Source organism: Tupaia chinensis, unplaced genomic scaffold (assembly GCF_000334495.1).
Source record: "Tupaia chinensis unplaced genomic scaffold, TupChi_1.0 Scaffold000635_1, whole genome shotgun sequence".
Taxonomy (NCBI): Eukaryota; Metazoa; Chordata; class Mammalia; order Scandentia; family Tupaiidae; genus Tupaia; species Tupaia belangeri.
This window is the reverse complement of record NW_006160155.1, coordinates 772,920-783,284: the sequence shown is the minus strand read 5'-3', so window position 1 is coordinate 783,284 and position 10,365 is coordinate 772,920. Positions and strand designations below refer to the sequence as shown.

At 48.5% G+C, this 10,365-nt stretch overlaps 1 protein-coding gene across 1 annotated transcript in view; it reads left to right on the top strand.

The window, feature by feature from the left end:
- Positions 1–449: 449 nt before the first annotated feature.
- The window catches only part of DUSP29 (dual specificity phosphatase 29), a 26,068-nt gene continuing 16,152 nt past the window's right edge, over positions 450–10,365 (top strand). The window contains exon 1 of the mRNA XM_006159545.2: positions 450–664. Within this exon, the coding sequence (XP_006159607.1) occupies positions 465–664 (200 nt within the window). The 5' untranslated portion in view covers positions 450–464. The remainder of the gene's footprint in view (positions 665–10,365) is intronic.

The following is a 10,365-nucleotide window of genomic DNA, read 5'->3' as shown; positions in this document are numbered from 1 at the left end:
TTAGCCATGTGCCCTGCCTGCTGACCAACTGCGGCCTGCAGGTGTTGAGAGTGCCACAGGCCTGGAACGTCAGGGACCTTCTGAGCCTTCCTATTTGGGTTCAAAATGGCCAAACAGCAAGGAGGCACTGAAGCAGGGACAAAGTATAAAAGAAAGGCAGAAAGGGGCTGGCTGTTGGCGAGGGTTTCTTAGGTGTACTGCAAATCCTCTTCTGCCTGGGTCAGAGGGCCCCCGCACCCTCGCTCTGGAAAGATGGGCTATCACAGTCTCCCTCAACCTGTGTGGTCTGGGAAGAGGAAGCAGGAGCCCTGTAGGCTGGGAAATACCTGCTGAATTTTAGGGTTGGCCTTTTCCCACCTCTTTTGGTAAAGCCCATTCCTTTCCTTGGTGTCTCCTGCTAACTCCCATCCTGACCCTCTTTCATCACCAGCTGCAGAAAAATAAGAAAATCCTTTGGCTCCAAAATGACATCCGGAGAACCAAAGACAAGCCTGAAGAATGCCTACACATCTGCCAAAAGGCTGTCGCAGAAGGTGGAGGAGGAGGGGGAGGCAGAAGACTACTGCACCCCCGGAGCCTTCGAGCTGGAGCGGCTCTTCTGGAAGGGCAGTCCCCAGTACACCCATGTCAACGAGGTCTGGCCCAAGCTCTACATTGGGGATGAGTAAGTGCCCAGGCCCCGTCTATCACTGCTCTCTTCCAGGAGAAGGCAGCGGCCTCCCTAAGTCACACCCCGTGCCACCTCCTAGCAGCACTGCCTCGCGCCACCTCCTAGCCAAGTCCTCTGGCTTCCAGAGAGTTGTCCTGTGAGAAAGCTGTCAGGACTGGAATTATCTTCACATTAGAGAAGACTTAGGAAAAGGGCTACAGCAAGAGAGGCAGGTTATTTCTCTCTCGCACGTGTGAGCTGGGACTGGCATGGTGACTGCAAGGTTATAGGGCGGATGGGGCTAAAGCCACCAGATCCAGGACCCAGAGAGCGAAGGTTGAGGGAAAGGGAAGGGAGGGAAGGGGAAGGGAGGGAAGTCCCACCCTAGACTTCCTTAGTCTCTGATTACAAGGGGGCTGGGAAATGTATTATTTTAGCTGGTTTAAAACCAAGAATAAAATCAATCCTCAGGTTGACACAGAAGCACATCGACCTGTGTGTTGGGAAGGATGAAAGGCCTAAGCTGAGGTTGCTGTCCCCTCCCCTAGGGTTTTATAGGCACCAATCCCCACTCCTCAAACAAATGAGAAGTGTCGATGATGTAAATAATAGTAATAATAATGCAAAGGTGCATTCAGGAACCAGAGCGGGAACTTCCATATGGCCTCCAGCACTGCAGCCATGTTAAGTTACCACTGTGCCTCTGGAGCAGTGCTTGGGTATTACTATGGACCTCAGAAAGATCACAGAAGAGGTTGATTCCGAGCTAGACTTTGAAAGATTATGAAAGATTTCAAAGGAATTTAGGCAAAGGATCAGGATGAGAAAAGCCACAGAAGTGTGAACAAACAGCAGGATTGATCTGGAACGCAGGGAATGAATGTGAAAAACGTATAGTCTCAGAAGGTCTGGGGTTAAGACAAATTCTACCACAGTGTAGTTGGCTTAGATTAGCCATGCTCATCTACCAGGCCACCTCAACATCTTGGTGGCCCCCAAAAGAATGGCTTATTTCTCACTCCTGTTATAATCTACGGCAGATGAGTGCTGACCACGTCCATGGCCACTTCACTCTGGGACCTCTGTTGAAGCAGCAGCCCCCTCTGGGGTACGCCTGTGTTCAGCATAGAGAGGAGAGACACAGCAAACTCTAAGTTGACTTAGAAGGGCTGCAGGCCATTTCTATCCACTTTTCATTGACCAAAGCCAGTCCACACCAAAGCCAGTCCACGCCAAAGCCTCACATCAATGAGACAAGAAAGTGTAATGCTCTCTTGTGGGGGAGGGCAGCAAATATTCTCAATGATAACATAGTTTACCACAGCCACCAGTAAGGTGTAATGATTTGGGGCAGGATCTTTTATCTTTCTGGGTCAATACTCCTCTCTAAAAATAGTTTCTGACACACTTCAAAGAAAAAAAGGAATGTAAAAGCATTTTGAACATTATAAAGTAATAGACAATGTTATTGTTATTATTGTTACTTGGTTAAAAAAAATCGGGAAAGGTAGGTCAGGGCCAGCTTGTGGAAGGCCAAGGACTTCACTAAGGAGGCCACTGAGAGGGTCTGAGCAGACAGACGTGTCCTAGGTGATAACGTGCCGACGATACAGTGTGCCGTGAGAGATAGGCTTGCCTCCTTGACATTTGCCCATAACCTTGCTTCTTTCCAAGAAAATTTCAACGCCCTATTAGTTTAATCCAAATCTGCCTAAATAGGCCCCAACACATATACGTGCACAGTGCTGACAGGCTGCATAGTCAGGTGTGCAAGACCCATGTGCCCAGTCGGGGGAGGGGGCCTGCAATCAGCCTGGCATGGTCCTTGTCCCTGATCTGTGCTCAGGGCTCTCTCCTATGACACCCACTTCATGAGACTCACAGATGCTTACTGAAAGAGCAGTTCATTCCACTGCCAATGCAACCACACGGAGGTTTAGCCCAGGCCAAGAACAGGCAAGATTGCCTGTGTTTTCAGGTCTCTTCGTAGGTACAGCCAAAAGTGATGAAGAGCCCAGAGCTGGCTCCTCACGCACAAAACCACAGTTTTAATTTGATATTTGCATTTAGGTGGAGCTTTTTCTTTACTCTGAAAGCAACTAAGATTTTTGAAAGCTGAGTATCAAGGCTCTGAAGTGAGGTGGACGTGGCCAGGACCCAGGAGTAAAGATGGATGTCCTGGGGCAGCCAAGACACAGTCTGTTCCTGTAGCCTCAGCCAGGACTCCTGGGACCTGCAGGAACCAGACTCGCTCGTAAGAGGAAGCTTACTCCTTCCTCTTCTCTTCCCAAGTCCCTCATTTTTTTTTTTCTCCCAAGTCCCTCTTTATGGGGAGGGGAAGAATGTCAGAGCATCTGCTCTAGAACCAATGTCAGGCCTTGGGCAAGTCACTTCAGCTTACTGAGCATCAGTTTCTTCACCTATAAAACACAGATTCAGTAAGGTCACACATGAGATGCTTAGCACAGTGCCTGGCACACTCAGCCGTGTGAACGCCATAGAAGAGGCAGGTTCTAGAAATTCAGCTCACGTTATGTGAGGAAAAGAAAGAAAAGCCACTAGATGTTGCCACTAAGGATCTGTCTATGCTTTTTTTTTTTAAGAGAGACTTTTGCTATAGGGCACGTGCGTTCACCAGAGAGACAGAGAGATAAGAAGGGAAAAATCACCCCCCCCCCGGGGGGATAGCCACGCCGCAATCCCTTCTCCTCCATTTTCCTCTCAGGATCTTGGGCACACACGCACATGTACCAGACATGAGTTTAAACTTCCAGGTCCAGGACTTAAACCTCAGTCAACTACGTGGGGGTCTGATGATATAACCATTATGCCATCTGCTGGTCCTGGTCCTTCTATGCCAAGGGCAGGCCTGGGATAGAAAAAACCCTGGGCCAAATTTTAACCCCTTTAGAGCCTATTAGAAACCCCAGGCAGAGTATTAGAAGGGAGATCCCTCCTCATGGACTTCCCCAACTCATTCTCTTCCAATCTTCCCCAGACACTGTCCCAGCCTTCCAGGGCACCAGGCAGGGGGCGCCATTAAAGGTAGTCCCACAGGGCCAGATGTTTCAGAATTTCTAAAGTATTTCTCAATCCCGGGTTAGTTATCCAAAAGGGACTCAGCAAGTAAGGGGGCTGGTAAGTCTCCATTGCTCACCAGTCCAGGTGAGGGAAGAGATGGCCACTTCTTCATCCTGGCAAGAAGACTCTATAGACAGGAGGGGAATGTGGTTGGTGCTCATATACTGAGTCAGGAGGGGGTCGGGCCTGGCCAACTGGCCACCTAGAAGATGGTCCCATGAGGATATCTTCACTTAAGGTATAGCCTGTCCCTCCCATGCCCCCAATTTCCCATAACTTGGTACTTGGAAGGGGGTCTGAATCTGTGGGCACTGTGAGCTCAGCAAGGAGTAGATCAAAGCTCTCGAGTGGGACTCAGAGCAGAGCTCAAGTGCCCATCATGGGTGCAGCCACTAACTGTGTATGGCCTTAAGCAAAACATTTATTGTTCTGGGACTCAGTTTCTTTCTTTTTAAAAAATATTTATTTAACTTTATTTATTCATTCATTTATTTTAATTTGACCAGAAAGACAGACACACAGAGAGAAGGAAAGTTAGAAAGCAAGCCATCAGGTCCGGGACTTGAACCATGGTCGGCCATGTGGGAGTGTCCAGCGCCTTAACCACCACACCACCTGCTGGACCCTCTCAGTTTCTTTATTTGTAAAATAAAGGATGATTTCAAAAGTCCCTTCCAGCTCTAAAATAAAATTCTTTAAGAAATGTCCTATTAAATAAATTAAGCTTTATTAGGTTCAAGCACATACTTGTTTTATTACTTTTAAGTCATTTGAATTAGATTCAAATTAGGTTAACCAAGTGTTGCCCTCCAGAGAGCTTGGGACTGGCCTCAATGATGGAGATAAGAATAATTCATCTCCTCTTATCAATCAGCAGTCCCTAAATGGGCGCTTCAAAAATGCTTGAGAATGCTTGAAAGCTCTAAATTTCTGTCATTTAAATATTCTCACTTTAATCTCATTCACATCTTTCATTTGCTTAGCAAAACTCTTTTTCCTTTCCTATAGTCAGCAGGAGGGGAATATCCTAGCTACCGTCAAAGTGATTGCAAATTCCTAGGCAGGGCAGCCTGTAGTGATAAGGCTAGGATCACTGGCTGAAACAGGATAATTGCGAAATCTCTCTTGCCTCTGTACAATGTGGGCTTCCTCCCTGTGAGCCAACACCAGGGTGCTGTGAAGTTTCTCTGCTGTTTGAATGGTGGGGCCCTAAGCGGCTTCCTCGTTTTTTTGGTTACCTCCAAGGTCTGGCTTTGGGATCATCAACAGCCAGTTGCCTTCCCCACACAACCTGATTCCTCCCAAAAGTCTGTGGCCAACCCCACCCAGACCAAGCTGATTTCCCAGGAGTTTCTCAGTCTTGCCCTCTCTGCTTTTTAGCTCCCAACCTGATTAGCGCCTCAAAAGCCTGGGGCATATTCAAGCCTTGCCCGCAGTCAGGAAGACTAGAAAGTGGGACGAAGGCAAATCGCCTGACACAGTCCTTGGTTGAGAGAGGGCCTCCCACTGGCACACCCAGACATTGTGACCCTCTCCCCCCTCAAAGGAAGGAACTAATTGGGTCCAAAGGCCACAACATAAGCTAAAACTTGGCTGGCTTCTCCAAGGCACAGCATGGCCAGTTTTGACTGCACCAAAAACACAAACAAGGTTGACGGTTGATCATACTGATGTTACCTGAACAAAGCAGAAAACATGGACTCCTAGCTACCGAAGCTGACTTTGGCGTGAGTGAGCACCAGTCATGGGTTAGATGGCCAGGGAGTGATGCTTGAGGCCCCTCACCTGGCCTGGCCTTCTCATGCTGGGCGACAGCTTTGCAAGCAACATCAGCTCCTTCCTTGCAGTTAGTCAAATGTCTAGTCTGATCGTTAACATGACATCATTTCTCCAAGGCAGTCCTTCTGTGTATCCCTTCTCCTCTCTTCACCCCCACCTTTAGAAGTCTGGAGTTTAGGTCAGCGGAGCAGACATTGAAGAGATTTCTAATAGGAGTTAAAAATCCGCAAGCCACCCCATGTTTTCACAATGATCAGTCTTTCCAGAGAATGAAGAAAAATAACATCAGTGATACCATGGCATACATTTCTGTAGTAAATAAATATATGTCATGTTCATTACCTAAAATTTACTAAACACAGGCAAAAAGAAGAAAATTAAAATGCCCTGTGATCCCATTACCCAGAAATAACCACATTTCAGGATGCATCTTTCACTTCCTTTTCCCCGAATTTATCTTTTTATCTTTCAAAGAAGCTTGAATATTGCATCCTACAACTTCCCAAGAATCTCATAAGCAAAGTACCACCAGTGCAATTCGTTCAGCTTAGCAAATAAAGAAAACTGAGGCTTCCAGAGGGTGATTGTTTTCATTCATACAGCATTTTAAACTGTCAGCCCTGTGCTCTCTGAGGAGCCTCAACACCAAAGAGCTTCACAACATTAGCAAGTAACGAGAACAACTAGAAAGTCAGTGAATTCCACTTTCACACCATAAGAACTGAGATCAGAAGTATGCTTGCTATTTTTTTAAGAATTTTTTTTTTTTTTTTTTTTGCTATAGGGCGCGTGCGCTCGCCAGACAGAGAGATAGAAAGCGAGAAATCACCCCCCAGGGGGAGGATGGCCACACCGCAATCCCTTCTCCTCCATTCTCCTCTCAGGATCTTGGGCACGCACACACACGCGCCCAGCGTGAGTTTTAAGCCACCGGGTCCCAGACGCGAACCGCGGTCGACTACGTGGGAGTCCAGCGACATAACCATTACGTTAACTGCTGATCCCGCATGCTTGCTGTTTTAAAGTCCACCAGCAAGGAGTGGGCACAATTAAGACCACCAGAGAAGGTCACCATCAGGGACACACCCACAAAATGACATGCAACCACTGTAATGTCCCATGTGGCAGACTGATCAAGGTGCTAGATTGTAGGGTGTGAGTCATCAATGACCAGCTCTGCTCATACCATGACTGTCTCAGAGGCCGTCGGTTTATTTGCATGAGCTCATCTCACCAGGGCTGCTCTTCAAAACCCTCAGCTGGGTAAAGTAATCTGGGGAATGTCCCTAGAGTGGTGGGGGAGGGCCCTTCCCTTCCCAGGTAGCCAAGGAGCCCTGAAAGCATGCAGCAGGTTTTCAAATACTCCCAAGGCATAATCTTCCTTTGACTTTCCTCTCCCTGAGTCACAACCCAAGCCAGCCTGGTAGGGTGAACATGGAGGTACCGTGCAATGAATCGTGTTGCAGATCTTCCCTGACCCTTGACCTCAAAAGCAGCAAAGGGCAAACTGGTATTTATTCAACTGCCAGTTGATTCTGTTGAAACCCAGTTGCTGAACCCAGAGAAAACAGTCTTTACAGTGGGTAGGAGCGCCCTGTCAAGGACAGTTCATTTTAATTTTTCCACTGAGCTCAACCTCAAAGTGAGGTTGATTGCTACTCGGCAAGGCAGACTGCATTAGTGGAGGCTTTAATTGAGCACAGACCTATGTCCCAAAAGCATGCTTTTGTATACATACTTTGGGACAAAAACAAACAAAAAACAGACCTTTCTGAGGAAAAATTGAAAGCAGAATGTGTTCCATCATCAGGATGGAAACACCAAGAGCCACCTGAGGGGAGGGGGGCCTACAGGGACTCTCCTCCTCCCAAGGCTGCAGTTCCAATGGGCTGTTTGCAAATGGTTCTAAATGCTCAGTGCCTATGTTCAGGTCTCTCTTCCCCAAACCCCACCATGTTCCCTTACATGGCAAACAGAAAGCTCTAGAAAATCAGAAATAGACAAGGGCATCCTTGGCCAATGGACTGTGGTATGTGTTTCTGGGGAAGGGCTCCTCTTGGCCTGGGGGTTGGTCCATGCTTGGATCCAACATAGTCACTTCTATGCATATCCTCTGTCCAGTGGCCTTGAGATGAGCCCTCAGCTGGAACATAAAGCCACTTTTGTCCTCTTAGCTATGTTCCAGACCCTTGCCACCTCTTCTCTGAGCTAAAACTCAGTTTTTGTGTTGAGGAAGATATCTTCTGAAAGCCCAAATTGGATCACCCCTCCTCAAACACTTATTAGAGTGAACCCCAACCCCCAAATTCAGATGCTGGCATCCACGTGCTTTTATGACCAAACCCCATATTTCCTCTCCAGAACTTCCCCTCCTCTTCTCCTCACATCCTCTGCTCTAGCCATATCAGTTCCTTCCTCCTTACCCCCATTCTCAATCCATCAGCAAGTCTTTCTGTGACATCACCCAAGTCCAAGCCATCTTCTTGGCTATACAATTCCAAGAGCCTCCAACAGATCTTCCCACTTTTATATTTTGCCCCTTTCCAATCTATCTCTACACATCAACCAGACTGATCTTTAAGAAGGAAACATATTGGGGCCAGCAGGTAACATGGTGGTTAAGGTTCTGGACTCTCACATGACCAACCATGGTTTGAGTCCTAGACCTGCAGGCTTAAAAACCAAGCTGGGTGTGTATGCGTACGTGCCCAAAATCCTGAGAGGAAAATGGAGAAGTAGGGATAGTGGCATGGGTATCCTTTCAAGGGGTGATTTCTCACTTTCTCTCTCTATGTCTCTGTCTCTCTCTCAGGCAAGTACATGAGCCCTATGGCAAAAAATCTACTAAACAAACAAAAGGGAATATATCACCTTCTCCTCAAAACCTTCTATTGACATTCCAGCATAAAAACCCAAAGTCCGTGCTATGGCTTGCAGGGCCCAAGGCAATCCAGCCCCTGCCTACCTTTCCAACTCCCTCTTGTACCATTACCCCCTTGCTACTAGAGCCACACTGCTCTCTTCTTTCTTAGCACCTGCTGTTCCCTCTGTGTGAATGTAACATTTTCCCTCCAGTGCTTCCCCCACCAACTCTCTCATTCCTCCTATGTCTTAGCTTTAATGCTCCTCCCCACAGAGGCCTTCATCAACCACCTTACCTAAAGCAGGACCTCGGACCTTCTGTATGACATCACAGTTTTAGTTCTTTCACGGCTCTTACCACTATCTGAAATGACTTCATTTATTCACTTGTTCACTTCCTATCCCCATTGAAATCTCAGCTTCGACATTCATATTTGCATCATCGATGCCCAGGACAGTGTCTGGCACACTGAGATTGTAAATCATTATTTGGGGTAAGTGATTGATGATAAGAAACCAAGTTTTCTGAAAGGCCTCTGTTACCTCCAGCCCCCATACCTGCCATGGTGCTATTTCCTCCTCTCCGTAAGCTCTGGTCTCCTCCTCCCCTCCATCACCAAGTGTTGACATTGGTTGTAAGGCAGGCTCAAAGGCCCCTCTCCCAGAAAGCACGCTCCACCCCAACCAGGCAGAAATGACTCCTGCTTCCTCTAGCCCACTCGTACCTCCACCCCACCCCTTACCATGCTGCCTTTGAGTCGGACATGCTTCAAGGCCACCTCCCATAATGCGATGTTACACTCTGTTCCTGGAAATTCTTGCCTAAAAAGATAAGGCTACAAGCCAGTAAATAACTTCACTGCTAGCTCAGGAACTTCTTTGTATTAGTTCAAACAACAAAAAGCTCTCCTCAGAAGAATGGTTTCCCCAACTAGGCGAAGGGCTCACTCACCAAAGCAAGGGCGTGCACCAATCCTGCCGACATCGATTCAAGAATTGTGTTCAATTTCCATCAAATCCTTCTCAAAAAGACTTGCTATAAGATAACCATTTGAGCCCCAATACCCAGATGGTTCAGATGAGAGGCCCCAGGGGACCAGCAGACAGCCTGGTGGTTAAGGCACTGGACTCCGGCATGGCCTACTGCGATTGGTGCCCGGGACTTGGTCACTTGAAAATCCCACAGGGCAAGTGTGTGTGTGTGCGCTCCAAATCCCAGGACGAGAATGGAGGAGAAAGGAATACAGGGTAGCCCTCTCCCCATGGGGGATGATTCCTCTCTCTCCCTCTGGAGTAAGCACACTTGCCCTATGGGGGAAAAACAGGAGAGGCCCACTTTAGCGTTTCCTGAGGTTCTGGGAAAGTTGGCCCTCAAGGACAATTTCGTTCCTTAGGGGAATTTGGCAGGTCCAGGCATTAGAAAGATTTGATAGTACTAGGGGAATTTGGCGGTCCTGTGACCACCGTAGTGTCCAGCAGAAGCTCTGCTGTCCCAGTGAAAGAGGAAAGTATGAACGCACAGAAGAGTAGCTCCCTCCAGACCCCCCTGCCCTCAGCAGCAGAGCCAGGCACACGAAATGGCGCGCGGGTGTCCCAGGGATCCGTGAGGCCAAGGCTTTTGGCTTTTGTTAGCAATGACTAGTCCCTACTCTGTAAACCAGAACTGGTGACAGAAATCCGTAGGCGGCCCCTAAATTCCCCACTGCCAACCTAAGTCCATGTTGGGGTGCAGAGCAGTCACCCCCCCCACCTCCACCCCCCCACCCCTGACTTCTGTCCCTTGGGCCCAGGGCGACGGCGCTGGACCGCTACCGGCTGCAGAAGGCGGGTTTCACACACGTGCTGAACGCCGCCCACGGTCGCTGGAACGTAGACACCGGGCCTGACTACTACCGCGACATGGCCATCGAGTACCACGGCGTCGAGGCCGACGACCTGCCCACCTTCGACCTCAGCGTCTTCTTCTACTCGGCGGCCGCCCTCATCCACTCCCC